At 38.4% G+C, this 19,020-nt stretch overlaps 1 protein-coding gene across 1 annotated transcript in view; it reads left to right on the top strand.

Moving 5' to 3' along the window:
* The first annotated feature begins 2,401 nt into the window (after positions 1–2,401).
* Positions 2,402–19,020, top strand: part of DENND2C (DENN domain containing 2C) — a 33,622-nt gene continuing 17,003 nt past the window's right edge. Inside the window, exons 1-6 of the mRNA XM_070941580.1 lie at positions 2,402–3,223; positions 6,046–6,194; positions 6,514–6,620; positions 11,594–11,764; positions 14,856–14,952; positions 16,095–16,139. Coding sequence (XP_070797681.1) covers positions 2,424–3,223; positions 6,046–6,194; positions 6,514–6,620; positions 11,594–11,764; positions 14,856–14,952; positions 16,095–16,139 — 1,369 coding nt within the window. The 5' untranslated portion in view covers positions 2,402–2,423. The remainder of the gene's footprint in view (positions 3,224–6,045; positions 6,195–6,513; positions 6,621–11,593; positions 11,765–14,855; positions 14,953–16,094; positions 16,140–19,020) is intronic.

Here is a 19,020-nt window from a genome sequence, read left to right as displayed (position 1 = left end):
CATAGGAAATTGTGTGGGATCTCTATGGATTATGGCAGTGATATTTGGGGCAGGCCTGGAGTGTCTTTAGGGGCTAGAAGTCAAGAAGTTCTTTACTAATTTGACAGTATTTTCTATCACTGAGGACCCCATATGTCAGATAAGGGTTAGATTAATGCCATCCATACAGAATTTTTCCATTTGGAAACCTCATCTCAGTATCTAACTATATCTGGCATTGGCAAGTTTTTGCACGCAAGGGCTACCTTCAGCACCATTTTTGGTCCTCTAAAGACTGCAGAGGATTTCTTTCTTTCTTTCTTTATTAAATTTATATGCCGCCCCTCTCCGGAGACTCAGGATGTATGCAGGGATGTATGCAGGGATGTTACCAAGAGCCAAAATAAGTAGGGCACTTTTTATCTATTTGGAGGGGAGCATCAAGGAACAAAATAAGTATGTTAAGATTCACAGGGATTAAAATAATCCTTTTTTTTCTTAAAAGGAAAAAAAAAGTGTAATTTGGGATGAAGCTGACTTTGTCACAGAAAACTGTGGCAATCTTTTATCTTCTGAAAACTCCAAGAGTGAAGAGTTTTCTTAATTTCTTACTCCTGCATTTCCCTCTTCTGTTATAGCAGTTTAGGATCTCAGCAAGTAGAAAGAATGGTGGCAATGACTTTTGTCAGTTGCTGGTTAGCTCATGTAGCAAACCATAAGATGGGTAAATTCTGAAACCGAGCAGTGCTTCGGATTTAGTTCCAAAATGGTGCTTTGGAATGTGTCAGAGTGCAAGGGCTCTGTGATTGTACTTATTGTGCCAATATCTCATATTGTTTTGTGAAACAAAGGGCTTTTGCTGCATAAAATATTATCAAACAGCCTGTGACAAGCAGCAGAAAACAATATCAGCATAACATCTGCTGCCTTTACTTCAAATTCCTATTCCGCTTATTCTGGTCTGCCATCTAATAGTGGAGTCTTCATTTGAAGGGTTCAGGGCATTTTAAGGGAAGGCATTTCCCTGATTTTATTTCCTTTCCTGCCTGCAAAGCATTACTGACTGCGCACCCATCAATCATTTCCCTTCATGTAGAATAGGGCTGGAGTAGGGCAAGAGACAAGTTTTGACAGATAGGTAGGCCGATGGGTTTAGCCATCTGTCAGTCTCACTCCTCACTTTGTACAAATGTTTTGTGTGGGTGAATTCAAAGAGAGCCAGACTAACAGCTGATCAGCATAGGTGGGAGAAATTGCACAGTGAAGCAGTAAAGCCTTTCCACGGTACTCGACTTATTCTTTATTTAGAGCCATACCTCGAGGCCATAAATTAGCTTGGAGATCTGGTTGATACTGGGAAGAGCCCAGTTTGCAAGAGCTAGACATCACCCTGAGATTAATTCAGGTCTCTATCAGCTTCAAATCTACTAGGTATGAGCTTCCAATCCTATGACTTGTGCTGTTGAAGTGTTTTGATTTTAATTGGGTAATCTTTCTTCAACTACTGTTTGAATGTCCAAGACAGTAGTAAGTAGCAGTAGCTGAGGTTCTACCTTTTACTTTGTTCTCAAATTTGATACTCAACTCTACAAGGTGAGGAACTTTCAGTGTATGGGCCAAATGAGCCATTCAGTTGTGGCTGAGCTCACTTCTCTAGATCAGATTTTTTTTACCTATATTCTTCATCCAGGTGCAAAATTTCTATATTTGGGAGAGAGGTTGTTGGTTGATATAAAGCCAATTCTCACACAGACATAACAACATTGGGCTTCTTTGTCTTTTAACACTGTTTTAATAGTATCACAAATATAGAACATGTTAAGAATATCTAATGAGATATTCTTAAAAATGTACCTTTGTGAATCAGATGAGTGTATATCATACAAATTCAGTTGCTAAAATGCTTAGTAATTTGCCATTGCCTCTTTTGTAGGGCTGAGAGACAGTCGATCTCCCAAGGTCACTCAGCTGGCTTTGTGCCTAAGGTAGGACCAGAACTCACGATCTCCTGGCTTCTGGTCTGATGCTCTAACCACTACACCAAACTAGCTCTCACTGAAAGTAATGAAAAGTAATGAAAAGGTCACACATTTTTTATCAGTGAATAAGTTGCAAATCTAGGTCTGTTGCTCTGCAGTATTGAGAGAAGATCAGAATAATTTTTAGTTTGTTTTTAATAAGTGAGTATTATGGAAAATAATTTATTGTGACATTATCTAATTGGGCCTTCTAGTCCTTTTGATAAATGTCCTTTGTCTCTTTTTCTACAGTATAGCATCAGGATACCCTTCTTCTTTCTGCAAAAGTTGGATCATTCCACAAACTGGATATAATTAACCAAAAGGAGTTTGAGTTTTGGAAATTCTCTAACCTCTAATATATATATATATATATCCAAAGGCAGCATGCTGTGATGGGGCTCTTGTGAGTTTAGCTTGCCTGCCATGCACCCCACAGGGAGTGTAGATACCAGTTTTTCCCGTACGGCTGTGCAAACACTGTCCCGTAGCCACTGCCGGAACATAAAGCAAAAGATTTCTCAGTGGGAAGGTCGGACAAAAGGAGTCTGCCAAGAAGAAAGGCAGAAACTGAAGGATTTTGGGGTCAGATATGGCCTCGACAGCAGGAAAAAGCCATCAGCTCCTGCACCTGACAAGAGTATAGAAGCAAATGTTCAGCGTTTAGGTTTAGATTTCTGGGAAAACTCTAATCTTGGCTCTGTGACGGAGGAGGAAGAGGAGGAGGACGACCACCACTTCCAAGAGATTTCCAGAAACCATTCAGTGGAGCAACTTTCTAATGACACTTTATCCGAAGCAGCAGATGCTACAGAATGGCCACGGGAGAGACTGCCCCCTGGCAATTTCTACACGTCACGGGGCCTATGGAAACAGATGGAAACTCTTCCTTTTGATGAAGAAGCTTCTGTTGCACTGGACTTAAAAAGGAAACGGGAAAGCTGTGGTTCGACAGAGAAGGAGCTGAATGTAGCTCCAGCAAAGAGCCTGGAGACAATATATTGTGATGTGGAAGGTCAGGAAAGGCAGCCGGCCATCAACCCAGTGCCCAAACCGCAGAGGACTTTCCGTTACCATTCTGAGAAGGACCAGGCAAACTTTGCTAATGGATACCACAGCAATAAGAAGCCACTGGAACAGCTGTGTAATGGGAGCTATACTGCAACTGCCTCCTGTGAGTCTGACTGCAGAACAGGCAGCAGAGGAATCCGAGGTAGATCTAAGAGGTGGGTTGCAGCTTGACCTCTTCTGTAGGGAATGAATCTAATTTCCTCTGTTTGTTACAAGCAGTTATTAAGACTGCAACGTTCTGGAGCAGTAAGTCATTTGTGGAGAAAATCTATGTAAGTATGTATGTGATGCTCTATATGGGGTTGCCCTTGAAGTAACCAGAATACAGCAGTGTGGACAGCCTTGGTATGCCCATGTAACATTTCTGCTTCATGAGCTGCACTGGTTATCAATTTGCTTCCAGGTATGATTGAAGGTGCTGGTCGCTATCTATAAGAGCTACATGGCAAACATCCTGGTTACTTGAGGAACCACCCATTGTATCCCATTGTATCTGTCCAGCTGGTTTGATCTGGCTGGATTGGGAAGTTGTGGGTTCTATTGATTAAACAATATCATCTTTCAGGACCCCAGAAGTCTGCCTTTTCTATTGCAGTGCCTGCTCTTGGAATGAGCCCTCCCCAAAGAGTGTTGACTGCTCCCCCCACTCTATTGCCATTTGAAGGGCCCTGAAGGCTCTTTGTCCAGAACTTTGGCAAGATGATGGACACCATTTTTCTCCCTTTTTCTTGTTCCCATCTGGGTTTGTTTTCTCTGCCATGTTTGATTATTTGTTTTGCGTTTCTTGTATTTTTACTTGTTTTTAAATGGTTTTAACAATTTGCAAACTGTCCAGTATCACTGAATTATCATCATCATCATTATTTTATTGCTAAGAATCAACACTGGCTTGATAGTGCACATAATCAGTCAATCAGTTAGTCATCTACTTGGGGTCATTTTTCCTCATATAAACATTAACCAGGAAGCTTGCATAATTCTTGAGAAAACAAAACATTTTTCCATTTAGAAAATTGCTTCCATTTAATTACATAATTTTGTTCATTTGAGTGGAGCACATGAATGAAGAAAATGTTAAATATTTTTTGCTGTAGTTGCAAAACTGTTTTCCTAGCATTCATCCTTGTAGGTGCTTTATAGGATGTGCCTTTATTTTTTGACCTTTGGCATGCAAAGTGTTGCATTAAAATAGAATTTCAGCCTTGAAAATGAAAACATTGCATTTGTTGCTATGTGATCATAAAATTAGACTAAAAATGGGTAGGCAGTCCCTGATATGACTGTGTTCGAAAGATAAATACATTTACATATGTCATATTCAGCATTAATGCATGATGAGGATTATCCTGGTGCAGAAATTTATTTTAAAGTGGAATATTTATAGTTTATTAGTGTGTATTTCACATTTTTGATCATGTGAAATGAAGGATGATGGGAACGCTATCACTGATGCAGTTCGTATCATGCACGAAGAGCTATTCCCCTATGTTGAATTAAAGTGCTGTCTGTTGATCCTTTAAGTTGGCAGAAAATTATACTGACATGATATTTTCTGCCCCTATTGTCTCTGTTGCCCACAGTGCTGTCTTGGTTATGCATATGCAGTGTGTGATAGGAAAAAAGATTGACTGATTCCTCTGACTTTCCTCTCTTTCCTTTTTTGCATTTCATCAACCAGCCAAAAAAAAAGACGAAACAGCCAGTTACAAGTGTTGCAATGAGAATGACTCTAGGCTTATCCCTGTCCTCCTTCTCCTTTACCTTAATCTGTCATAATCTAAATGAAATTAAATCAATTCAATTACATTATATTAAATATAAAAACAGGTAGCCTTCATCTTACAATCAAATTGGGACTGGAAATCTGGTTGTAAATTATTTTGGTCATAAGTCCAGGCGCACATATGACTAAATACAGGTTTTTGACATTTTTGGCAGTGGTTGTCTTCTGAATGGACTTTTTTTTTTGCCAGAATCCAACAAAATCCGCCACAAACTGGCAGAAATCATGTGACTGCAGGGTGCTGCAACCAGCCATAGTGGCAATTCAGTTACCAACAACCCCAAATGCAGTCACTTTATCATGGGGAGCACCATTTTACAATAGCCAGAAGTACTTTACAGGCCATAAAGCACAGTTTTCGAGATCATCATAACTGTAAACTGTTATAAAATAACCGGTTGAGAATTACCCTGTACTCATGGAGACATAAAGTAGCAGAGTATAACCAGTGGTTTTACATAGGATATACCAGTATGTCCCATTCATTATTTATTTACAGGCAACAAATTCTGATTTTCAGATTCTCTCACGTGTTTTCTTTGGAGAGAATGGTACTATGGGGTTGGTCCTATCATTTCAGTTTTGCTGTTTCAGTCCTGCATTGAAATGATATGGAATATAGACCTAACACACTTATAATATTGCTGCAGTACTATTATTTGATTGTCTACCAAAATCTAGGGGACACCAGATTCAAGAGACCACTGTACTACTGTAGTATCTAAGTTCTCTTCTTTTTCCTTAGAAGAATAAATATAAAACCAAATAAAAATTCGGTGTGTTTTACAGTATTGTAACTCTCCAATTTCTGTGATTTGCAAGCTATATCTTATGGTTTCTATTATGTAACTGAAGCACTTTTAGGTGTGGTTTGGTTAAATAAACTGCTTTAGTATCAAGTCAAATTATCTTTGATGGCTCCTTTGCCTCTTTCGTTCTATATTGCTGGTGGAAGATTGAGAAAGACAGATTTTCCAAAATTGTGCACATAATTTTAATTTCTAAAACATTCCAAGAATAATTTTGTATATACACATTATTTATATACATATTATTATTTTATATATAGATAAGTATATTTTTAAAATTCATCCATTCCTAGGTAGCTCGCTTTAAAAAAAAGCTAGTAGGTAAATAGCTGCGCTTGGTTTTGCACCTAAGATGTGTGATAACATATCCTATTCTTATTTATAGAAAGTCCTTTGAATTTGAGGACATCCAAAGTTATCGAAACAGACTAGCAGCCATCGAATACCAAAAGCTTCATGAAGAGCTAAATGGCACCACACGCGTCTGTCTCTATTGCACGCAGTCAGAGGACAACCTCTATGAAGATATTACTGGTAAGATTCCAGATCTAGCTAAAAGAAACAAGAAACAGCCTTCTGAATGAAAAGTAACTGCTACAGTTCAGTTCTAGAGAATTCCAGAATACATATTCTGATCTTCTGTGCGGATATGTTCAAGGATATATCCCAGTTCCTCCACTGGGAAGCTAGAAATTAAAGACAGTAACTTGGGGATTTGCTTTGATTCCTCTATTTGTCACTCGCTGGGTAATAACTTGATGCCAGTTTGTGCCTATGGAAAAATAGTAATTGGCAAGTATATGTGGTTGGTTTGTCTACCCATGCTCTGCTTCAAAATAATTCTTTTTTCTAGATCCTGCAAAAGAGAATCCCTATGAGGACATTAAAGTGAAGCCTTTGTGGAGGATCCCATCTAATTGGAAACTGCCTCCTCCCCGAAATACCTTCAAGCCACCCAAGGTGAATGCACATTTAGTGATTGTCCTCTCTAGTTAAATATTGGGCTTTGTGCCTGTGCTACCCAGGGATTAGGCATTATCGTGCAGAAATATGAACAAAATGAAGATATTTGTCTACATTGCTCTGTGATTATAAATAAGTAGATGCCTCGTTGTTATGCCTTGTCTTTATTCTCACGTGAATCATCACATTGCAGTTGTTCATTGAAGAACATAGAGATATGTAAACTCACTTTTAAGAGAATGGATGCCCATGAAGCTGATTTAACTTTGTTTGGTCTCTATTTAATCTGAAGACGATACTTTGCTCTCCCATGCACAGAACCAAACCAAACCAAAAAAGGAATAAAAAGAGAAAATTGTATAGTATTTGTCAGTAGTGTTTGGGCATAGGTTTTCCTTTTCAGGAATGGATTCAGGAATGGATGTGGTCCAAACCAAATGCTAGTGTAGCTTGCCATTTGTTCAACTAACCAACCATTTCTTTTCTCTGTCATGCTGTTAGGATAATACAATTCGTGGGTGTTCCTCTACTTCCTTGCTTTGAAGCTGAGTCAATCATTTCTTTAGTCCCACCTCCTACTGCGCATCCCCAGTTTTGACTCAGCTTTCATGCAAGAAGAAGCAAGGAGAGGTGCTCCAGAAGGAAAGAATTAGATGTTATGTGCTTTTTTAGATGGCTGCCAAAATCAGGTTAATATCTCTTACCTACCTACTACTTACCAAAGGTACTTATAATAATAACTTCAAAATGTTCCATCCCAATTAACTTTTCATACTTGGCACAGGTAGTCCTTGACTTACAATAACTAATTTAGTGACCGTTCAAAATTACAACATTATTGAAAAAAGTGACTTATGACCATTTCTCACACTTACACTTGTAGCATCCCCATGGGCTGGCTTGAGTTAAATTTTAAATTGATTTTAAATTGGGTTGTTTTAATTTATGGCCAAAATATTTAATTATTTTAATACTGTTTTTAAATTTTGTATGCTCTGTTTTTACTTTGGCTGTGCACCGCCCTGAGTCCTATTTGGAGAAGGGCGGTATAGAAATTTAATTAATAATAATAATAATAATAATAATAATAATAATAATAATAATAATAATAGTCACTTGATCATAATTCAGACTGTTGACAACTGTCTCACGTTTATGACGGTTGCAGTGTCTGAGATCATGTGATTACCTTTTGTGATCTTCTGACAAACAAAGTCAGTGGATAAACCAGATTCACTTAACAACTGTGTTACTAACTTAACAACTGCAATAACTCACTTAACAATTGTGGCAAGAAAGGTTGTAAAATGGGGCAAAACTCACTTAACAAATGTCTCACTTAGCAACATAAATTCTGGGCTCAATTGTGGTCATAAGTCGAGGACTACCTGTAGTGAATTGAAGACTGGGAGTAGATTGCATATCACTGGTCGTTTGGGAAAAAGGAGATGTTTCCCTGGCAGATGAAATTATAATAGCTACTATTGTTAGTGACTATTTTTCTATATCAGGCCTGTCAAACTGGTGGCCCTTGGGCTGGATGCGTCACGCACAGGCCATGCCCACCCCAGCTCTGCAAAGGCAAAAAATGTCACAATATGTCACGATACATCACGTGACAGGATTGACTTTGACACCCATGTTCTATACTGTTCTGAAAAAGGAATGAACCATGTGTTAATTTATAGGTGTTTAACGAAGTACTGACAGCTGCCATTTAAAAGGAAGAACTATTTTAAGGCAAAAACCATTTTGCACAAAGGGAGACATGGGGGTATGAATTGTTCTTATGCAACTGCTTACCCTAACGCCAATATTAATCTATTTTTCTTCATGTAATTTAAATCAAGATCTTTTGAGTAGTTATTTATTTATTTAAAAAATTACATGGCCGCCTAACTCACTCTCAGCAACTCCAGGCAGCTTACAAGGTTTAACCCCAAAGCTGATTGTTGTTTTGTTTCTTTGTGTGATTTAGTTATTTTTTAGGCGTAATCAAGTTGGTTTTAATTCAGAGTGACTGCATGAACCATCCTGCCCTATCTGCAATAATAACGTGTAATTCTCCCTGGGACATTCCTGTAGCTTGTTTGATCTTGTCCATCAATCTAGCCTGTTGTCTTCTTTCAACCTGCCAAGCATACAAACTTTTTAAATCCATCCTTCTCTTGTCTCACATGTCCAATGTTCTTTAGTTTTTGCTTCTTGCCTAAAGAGAGCAATCAGCTTTTATTTAATCCAAGACTGACTGACTACAGTCTATGGTACTTTTAATTAGCAATATAATACAATTGTCCTATTTTTACAGGACAGATTAGCAATGGAAAAACTGCTGCAGAAGAAAAAAGCCTTGAATTTAAACTCTGTAGCATAAGCCTATATAAAGACTTAACTGGCTGTACTCCTCAATGGGTAGAGCTATTGTGCATGCAAACATACATACATACATACATACATACATACATACATACATACATACATACATGCATAGATACATACTGGTTTCCCCAGCCATTCCTAATGTAGGCTTACTGTGTAAATTATACAGATATGGGAAAATATGTAAACATATCGCACTGTTTTACTTATTCTGTACTACTGTGTTTTCCTCTAAATTAATTCTTAGAGCAGCTTCTTGCTCATCAGGAAGTTCCTTCTGATTATTATTTCTGTTAATTCTTCTGTTATTTCTCTGAAAGAAAAACTGGTATGATTGGGCATAGTGGGCATCCCCCAGGTTCCCCTTATTAAGCAGTGCCATCTGGTGGGACCTAGGAAGTGTGGCTTGTCTGTAACAGCACCTGTTGTTTGCAATCATCTTAGCCATCTCAAGATGCATTTGACCTCCGAACTTGCCTGTGTTTAAAACTTAGTCTTCCCTCTGGCCTTGGGTTGAATGAGGGGTGGGTCTTTTTTTGTTTTTGGCTAAGAAGGTTCCCCCCCCCCGAAAGACTTTGTAGTTTCTACCTGTGTCAACTGTATTTTGTTTTATTGTGCACTGCCCAGAGTTATGTTACGAAAAGTGACATAAAATAATTCTTCTTCTATTTAAATGTTTATCTATTAATGTTAACATATTCTACATTCTGGCATTATCTCCATAAGATCTCTCTCCATGTATTTTAATGGTGAAATCTTAAGCAAAATGTGGTGAAAATTGGCTCAGTAATTTGTTACTATAACTATTACTGCTGCTTTCTAATCTGCACTTTGTGTTGTTCCATATTTGTTGACATGGATTTATTTGAACTTCAACTGTCTCTTTGTCTTTAGCTTTAAACGGTTCAGTAGATATTTCATCTGCACCTGGTACTTTCTTATTAACAGCAGATCTGTTGCCAGTCGTGTCTCACTCTCTTGTAGAATTGGTTCCTGAATGTATTTTGTTTTTACAGATATTCCTGTCAATCTATAATATTACTTGTAAAATATTTTGATATTTATGTATTTAAAATATTTCTATACTACTTTGTTTTGAAATGAAATCTATGAAATCTCTTTTTTCACTATTCTTGAATGGCCCAACACTAACTATAAATTTTCTGATGATTTTTAATTAGATTCCTCATTTCCTTTTCTTGTTACCTTGTGCTCTTTGTTGACATTTTTGATCAATATATCGTTCCGTGCCCTTTCTTGCCTGATGTTGAAATTTGTTGACATATATCCTCCTTGTTGTTTAAGGCAATATCATCCTCCTTCTTTTGATGATTGCTTGTGCTAAAATCAGCCCCTATTTTCCTGTGTTGAAATTTTGGATTTTTTTCCAGTTTATCTTTCCTTTAGTCTCTTATATCTTCCTATAGAATAGATCTTCATATGCAGTACTGTATAGATTATGTCTTCCTATAGACATACTATATATATATTGCTTATATTAAAATCTGATTGTGTATTCTTCATTTGCTCTTTTTAATTTAATTTTTTATGTTTAGCCTATGTAAAAGATACCTTTTCAAGTCCACCTCTTGATGATTGTATCTATGCAAGTTTTTTTTACTTTTTAATCTAATCAACAGAACTAGTAATTCTGATAATTTCCCATCTAAATACTAATCAGGCCCCATCATGCTTAGTTTATGAAGTCAGTTACATACCTCTATCTGCTGAGGTTGAAACTGATACATTTGACTCTAGTAATTTCCTATGTTCCACAGTAATATCTCTTTTTACATGAAAAAGCTAGAAAGAAGAAGCTGCAAGGAATGGTGACCTCTGTGGGATTTCTTATCTTGAACAATCCTAAATTTCTCTGTGATTTATAATCTGGTCCAGTGGTTGATGGCCATGATGGATATAATGATTAATTCATTCCTGGAAGCTACATCTCTCTTTTCTTTCTCTCTTTTGATTCTAAGTAGAATTCATGGGGAAAGGGAAGATTGGGACTGTGGTGGGAGGATTTCACTTTTTCCCTCATTGCACAGTTCAAACGAAGAGCTGTTGTATCTATTAGTCTCATTGTTACTATACATTGATTCCCTAGAGCAGGAGTGTCAAACTCAAGGTCCAGGGGCTTGATCCGGCCGGTGGGGTGCTTAGATCTGACCCATGGGGCTACCCTGGAAACAAAGAAAGACCGGCCTGCGGTGCCTCTGCCATCGAAAATGGCGCTCAGGAGGGCCACATGTTGCCTTCCTGAGCTCCGTTTTCCCTGGCAGAGGGTTACAGGCTATTGCAGGTGAAAATGGAGTTCATGAGGGCTGTGTGTGGCCCTTCTGGGCTCCATTTTCACTGGCAGAGTGTTGCAGGAGGCATCACAACTGGAAAAGGAGCTTGGCTGCCCATTTTTTCTGGCAGAGCGCTTGGGCCACCAAACTTTTAGACCTTGCTGCTTTCACTCTTCTAAAAACCAAGCCACCTTTTTGCGTGGTGGGATGTATTGTTTTTGAGTCTGTATCTGTTTATATCAAGTTCAGTGGGCATTGCTTTCTTTATAAAACATTAGCATTCTTTTCATATTTCTTTAGCTTCTCCACAAGCCACACTTCTTTCACCGTAAAACCTTGGAGCTAAAAAACACACGGATCTGTTTGCGTGGGAAGTTGCCAAAAGATTCAACGCTACCTGTTACGTTGACTGAATGGAAGTTTTTCAAAGCAGGAGATGCTGGAAGCAGGAAGAGAAAAAATCTTCCGCGGGTAAGGATTGAGCCAAAATATTAATAATTAGTTGCTAGGCAAATACCATCTTCTGTTGCCATTTCCTCTCCCTATCTCCTTCTGTACCACAGCCTTTGGTTGGGTCATTCCTGTCATTTTTAATGAAAAGTGATTGCTTTCTTAAATAATTCTGTATTGCATCATTTGAATGTGAGAGTTGTTGGTAATATCAGATGATCAGATGTTATTATAGTTCTTAACTGTGTTAATTGTACTTGCTACCCAGAGTCACAAAGATGAGAAGGGTGGCTGTATAAATTTAATAGAGACATAGCTACACTGATCTTTCTGAATTGGGTGTCCCCAGTTGAGTGGCATAGTAATTCTTAGAATTCCTTATCTGGCCATCATTCAAGCTAGCTGAATTTTGGGAGTTGCCATCACACTACATGGGAGCTTGGGAACTGCTGTCACACTATATCCCGAAGGTCTTGCAATTACAGTGGATTGTTATTTCAAATGTTTTCAATCTGAATTCAAAATAATCCTAATAAAATAAATATTCAGTATACAATATTAGATAAAAAGACCTGAGTAGGGAAATAACTGAAATATATCTTTAAAAAGTTATCTTGACATCCTGTCCTGCTATATTTAGATTACCATGCAGGTTTGCTAAGAAGATGTCACCAGCAATATTGGGCAATATGTAGTTAAGACACAGTTAAGTTCCCATTTACACCAGCAGTAACTCAGGCACACACCCTCCTATTAAAAATAGGAAGATGAGTTCCTGCCTAAGACTGCTTAAAGTGACCTTGAGTTCATTTTATTTTGCCTGGACTTCTTTCCCTGGGGTTGCTTACTCCTGATTCAGGATTTAACTTTCAACTGTTCTGTACTTTAAATGCTTTTGAGCAGCTCATTAAAGATGAGGCTGTTATATAAAATGTCAGTGTAATTTCCTGATGTGCTTCTGAATGAATGATTAGCAGAGATGTGCAAGTAAGGTGAACATAGAAAAACTGAAAAGCATCAGTTATCATCTAGAGTTGTATAGATTTGGATCAGTCTGTACCTACTGTAAATCAATAAATACTGCCTGTTCATTGAAGAAATTGGAATCTTTTACAATTAGTATTTTTTTAATCAATCTTAGTAATTTAGTAATTTTTAATAATCTACATATGCATTGTCTCCTAAGGAATCTCACAATCATGAAATATTGCAAAGGAAAAGAACTGCAGATCAGACATCATGTTTACTTAAGAATTTGAGCAAAAGAAGGTCCCATTTCTGGTTACTCAAAGGCAAAAAGAGTCACATTGTTAGTTAGAATTTATTTCCATTATGATGGAGAGAATAGGTGGACAGAAGGAAAGCCAGTACATATGCAGATCAAATTTGCCCTCTTTCTAAGTATTGCATGTCAGTATTATGTAGAACATACAAAAATGATTAATTGACCCACAAAGGATGATTAAAAAGTCCCATATGAGCATTATTCCTCAGACAAAATGATCGCCCCAACCACATTCAGAAATGTGAGAGTAATTTACTGAGAGAGGAAATGCATGTTATTCTCTCATCCTGAACTCATAGGACTTGGCCATGATTGCTGGAAGAATGCCCGAGTAAGCCAAACATTCTTATTCAATTCCAGCATGGAAAATAATGTATTCTCCAGCATTTTGACATCATGCATTCAGCTCTCAGCATTTTCTAGTCATTCTTGAAGCCATTACAAATATTGCAGGCACCAGACTTTGCAAGAGTCAGCTTAAAACTTGTGCATTAGGAATGCACATTTCCAAAGTCTCTGTCATGTACATGTATTCCAGAAAGCATTAGTCGCAGCTCCATGATATTCTTTTACATGGTACCATACATTTCTAAGTCCTTTTCATTTTTTCATGTTTGACATCCAAAATCTGAAGACGCTCTTAAACCAATCATTTAAACCAGGGCTGGGAAAATTTGGAGGAATGGAAAAGAAGCTGAAGGAAAGAATGGAAGACCTGCAGAATTTCTTGCATAGGTGCAGACCTTTCCTGAAGTCAAATTGTATCGCCTTTGCCCTGAGTAGCAGACTGGATCTCTGAAATTCTTTTTTTCCCCTTTTTACTCTATTTAGGTTGCTATCGTTAAGAAAAGAGTTGGAACTAAGAATAGTTTACCTACTAACTGTCTTCTGTCTCTCTGTATGACTTGCGGTGAAGGGAATAACTAGACCCCACCCTGTTGCCTTTGCTTTGGAATGCTGAATGCATTCTTGAAGCCGGGCAAGAGTGAACTTGGCCTGCATGCCATTGTCTAAAATAGCAAGAGCAGGAGCTGAGATCGTCAGCAAAGTTTGACTAGACATGCTGTGGCGAAGATCTTTCTGTCTTCTGCCTATGGCCTGAGACACTTGACACCACATGATGCTTGATGGGTTGGGCAGTTACCACCACCACAGTTGAATATATGGCTGTTTCTCTGGAAATGGTAGAAACCAACTATCCAAGAAAAAGTGTACCTAAGAATTATGCTCTAACAGTTTGTTTTTTACAAACTGCAGTATCTAGCTAATCTTGGCTGATCACAGAAGCTAAGCAGGCTTGGTCCTAGTTGGTAAATGGGAAATTGCCTGGCAGTTCTAGGCTGCTATCTAGATAAAAAGTTAACAAAGGTCCTGGAAAAAAAACTAGTGGTAAATCACTTCCATAATGTTTGCAAGAAAATGATGCAGATGCAAGACCAAGCTGAACACAATTGCATCTTTATTTCAAACTATGCCTGCACCAAAAAAATAAAATGAAACAAAACAAAACCCTGTAATGCTTAGAGATAGAGCATTCACCGCATAGCACCAGTGAACCTATTTGCATTCATGTTTTGTTCAATTTAGCTTTCATTATGGATTAGAATATTTTTGGTATCCAGATTAAAGCTCATTCTATATTACTAGCACTATGCAGATGACAATAATCTTTTCTGTTTGGGGCATTTGTATTTCCATCAGTTCTTCTATTATAGTTCTGCTAAATTCTGTAGTGTTTTCTAATATTAGCCCATGTATACAAATGCAGTTTTTCTTTTTCTGAAACTTATCATCCCTTTTGATGATTTCTTTCTTATTGGGTTTCAGCTTGTATTAAAGATACAAGAGATCTTTGATTCCAGACGAGGAAAGAAACGTGTGAAGTTGGTCGTACAAACTGGAAAAGAACTTTCTCCAGCCAGAGGTATAAATCCTGGGCAGTTTTTCTAGTCAATTCATTATTTATTTGTTTTTCTATTTTTATTTTATTTTATTTATTTTATTTTATTACTTTATTTTATTTTATTTATTATTTCATTATTTATTTTTTGGCCATCCATTTTACCACAGGATAACTCTGGGTGTCTTACAATATTAAAAAATAAAACTATATAAAACCTACACAGCATATAAAACCTATACGGAATAAAATACTATGAAAATATAAAAATTCCACCCTAACTAAAAGATGGGAAGGGCAGGAGCAGGATGGGGGTGCGGGGAAGTGGAATTCCTGTTAATCAATCAACCACCTCCACTGTGATGCTCTCCCACGAGTCCCAAGCCAACTGTTCAAGCCAGATCTTAAATTCTTGCAGAAGGTCAGCAGGGTTGGAGCCGACCTCAATACAAGGGACAAGAGGTTCCAAAAGGCAAGAGCAACAGCAGAGAAAGTTCTTTTTCTGGATTCTGCCAGCTGGAACATACTGGCTGATTGGGCCCGCAGCATCCCTCCTTTGCTGGCATGGGTGGAGCGGACCAGTCCCATTGGAATGAGACCTTTCCAATTAAACCTGGATTTAATTATGTTAATTCTGAGAATTCCCTTGAGAAATATTGTGATCTGTGATTTCTCTTTTTTATCCTGTTGCCCCTTTAGGATGGTATAGAATTTTTGTTGCTAAAACGAGAAGAGCAAGATTGTAGTATTATTGTAGTGGGTGTATATATCTTATCAATAGTCCTTCCTGTTTTAGATGGCTTTCCTCTTCCACATGTGCTGAAATACAAGCTAGAGCCAACGGCTGTTTGTGTAATCTACATTTTGCAAATCAATGATGCCTACTTGCCTAGTAATGTTAAACAATTGATGGTGATGCATCTTCCCTCAGTCCTTTGCATTGCATAATGGAGAAGGTGCCGCCACAGAATTGTATAATGAGCTTGACTTGCTTTATTTAACACCTGACACATATGTAGATATGCTTTTGAATAGATGCCTTTGCTGTTCATACAATTGTTCCCAAATTTCAGGAACATAATTGATTGTTGCTCTGTCAGATTGCTTCCAACAGTTCCAGTTCTGCCCAGTTGACAAAATCTGAGGGAAACTTTTTGTCATTTCAGGTGAAACCAGTGGATATGAGAGTGAACCAGAGAATCTGCCGAAAAGTGAGTGAGTGAATCACTGGCCCTAAAACAGGTCAAGTGGCATAATTATACCTTGCAGATAACTGTTGAGAGTGTCTACGTTCTATGCAAATTCTACCTAGTCAGTGAAGTACTTTGGGACTGAGATCTATTTGAATAATTGGAATGGTCACTATTTGCTGGACAGAATGGATGCATTATGATCATTTAAAGGCTTGTAAGGCTCCATTTTAGAAATCCATTAAGAACTGGGATGATTGAGAGAGAAGGAATAGATGGATTTAGAACTCGGGATAATAGCAATAGCACTTAGACTTATATACCGCTTCACAATGCTTTACAGCCCTCTCTAAGCAGTTTACAGAGTGAGCATATTGCCCCCAACAATCTGGGTCCTCATTTTACCGACTTTGGAAGGAAGGATGGAAGGCTGAGTCAACCTTGAGTCGATGAGTTTCGAACTGCCAAATTGCAAGCAGCCGACAGTCAGCAGAAGTAGCCTGCAGTTCTGCATTCTAACCACTGCACCACCACGTCACTTTTAAGCTATGATCTCCTAGAGTCCCTCAGGAATTTAATGACAGTTGCCTTGAGAAGGAAATCAGTCGGGGAAAGGCTTTCTTGAAAGACAGTCTGTTTATCATTCTTAATTTTTAGCTGCAATGTAACAGCAAATTATTATTATGTAAGTCAGTAGCAAAGGATTATGGTTGCTTTGCATATATCTAATAGCACTTGTAGTAGTGTAGTAGTATTTTCATTTAGAACATATTTGAACTCCTGAAAGGCTTATGTAGTGTAGTAATGAAGGAGTTGGACTAGGAGTGGTGCATCCTGGTTCTACAAACTTCCTGATGGCCTTGGGCCGGTCACTATCTCTCAACCCAATTTACCTCACAACATTGTTGTGGAAAAATAGGATGAAGGAGTATTATATGGACTGCCTTGGGCAGTCCGTATAATACTCCGTATAATATTGGCAGAGTATAAATATTGGCAGAGTATAAATCTATTAAATAAATAATTAAATGGTACTAAAAAAAACAAGAAAATGCTAAGAGAACTTTTTAAAGCCATTCTTCAGTTCCCTAAGAGAAGGGACACATGGTTATCTCAAAGTCTGAAAGGTGGATTTCAGAAAAGGAGAGCATGTTGCAGTGCCTATCTGGTTCTGCCAAGAAGTGGATAAATATAAGTGGTAAGTGTGATTTGTCTGCAGTGTTTTTTGTGATATTCTACCAAAGCCTGCAACAGCGACACAAAATGTAACATTGCTTTGTTATGACTACTGTGATTCTTGATGTTGGCCCGTGTAATGGTATGTGGTAATGACCCTGGGAGACAAGGCAGAGAGCTGCAGACTAGACCTCTATCATGCAAAAGGTATCACACTCCACAGAAGCAGAGGAGGTGTGGGAAATGTTTCAGAAGAGATCCTCTCTACTTTTCCAGAGAGTAAAAAGGAGACGAGGGGAGAAATGCTTTCGCTCTTGCAAGATTCTCTTAATGTAACCTTATGGTAAAGGTAAAGCCAGGCTTCTTTGTTGTGCTTCTTGCATGGGCTACCTCGAAAGTCTTAACAGCACAGCACAACTGCACTTGCTGCTTCCAGTAGGCTTCTCACCACTCCCTTTAAGTCACAGGTGTTAAACTCGCCACATCATGTTGGCGTCATGTCACATTTCGTGACATTTTCCCCCTTATTGGAGCTGGGCTGGGCGTGGCCTGTGCATGACGCTTCCAGCCCATGGGCTGCCAGTTTGACACCCCTGCCTTAAGTATTTCAGACAGCTTGCAACTGCTTGTGACCCCCACCTCTGATGCGCCATAGCTTGGCAGCAGTGGCTAGTTTCTGCAAAGAGCATGGGAACAAGCAACTGCATGGCCACAGTGCTGAAGGAAAGTTAAACAAGGATGATTCTTGAATGCAGATTTGGACTTTGGATTTGTAAAAGAGAAAGCATGTAAAATGGATAGGCAACAAGTTCTCAGGATAGTTGTGTCTTTTGTTCAAGGTGAAGGAAAATAAACTGCCCAGGAAGGAAAGGATTACCTGGCAAGAACCATGCCGTTTCATTGGGCTGTAATTAGAGGCCCTCTTTATTTTATAATGCCATAAACATAATAATAATGAGTTGAAAACAACTTGGCACATAATAATCATCTGCTTCCGGGTCAAGTGTTTTCCCTTTTGATCATTTCCAGTGCTTCCTCTTGAGAACTTTTTTTCCCCTTTCACTGAAGCTAAAGAAGCCCAGTCATGTCTCTGTCTGTCTCTTGCAATATTGTGAAACGCCCTTCGCTGGGAAAAAGGAGTAACTGGAGTGAAATTATATATAACGCTTGGCCCTTGCATGTAAACACTGGAGGAAGAACAACTAGAGCAGCAGGCTCCAAACTGGCTCTGCATCGTGACTCATCTGTCCTAATTGGCACCAATGGCCCTGGACACACCAGCATTTCCTGTTCACCATGCCTGGAAATTGTCAGAATTAAGCTTTGCATATAGCTTAACACAGCAATTCCCTGATAATAATAAAGGCATAGTGCCAAGCAAGCTGTGATTATTTTCCTCACTTCCTTCCTTCAACAGTTTTGTGAAGGTGGTCAGATCAGCATTTTCTCTAGAGAGAGGGAGACACTTAACATGTAGCTATTTATTTGGTGTCCTTGTAGTCTCCGCCACTGCAATTTTCATCACTTTCGCAGTGCTTCTTAAAGCATTATGTGCATTTAGAATGAATGGCTTTCTGTTAGTGTACCACAATAGAGATCAAGAGGTCTGTTTGGAAGTTAGGCTTTGTGGCTTGTTAATTTAATATGAGTTTATTTGTATGTTTTTTTATTGGACGGTTAGGGTGTTATTGCTACCCACATTTTCTTTTGCTTATGGGAATACTGT

This window comes from Pituophis catenifer, unplaced genomic scaffold (genome assembly GCF_029215685.1).
Source record: "Pituophis catenifer annectens isolate HBS135680 unplaced genomic scaffold, rPitCat1.0.hap2 SCAF_3, whole genome shotgun sequence".
NCBI lineage: Eukaryota > Metazoa > Chordata > Lepidosauria > Squamata > Colubridae > Pituophis > Pituophis catenifer.
The sequence above is the reverse complement of the archived record's forward strand: the minus strand, read 5'-3'. Positions and strand labels throughout refer to the sequence as shown.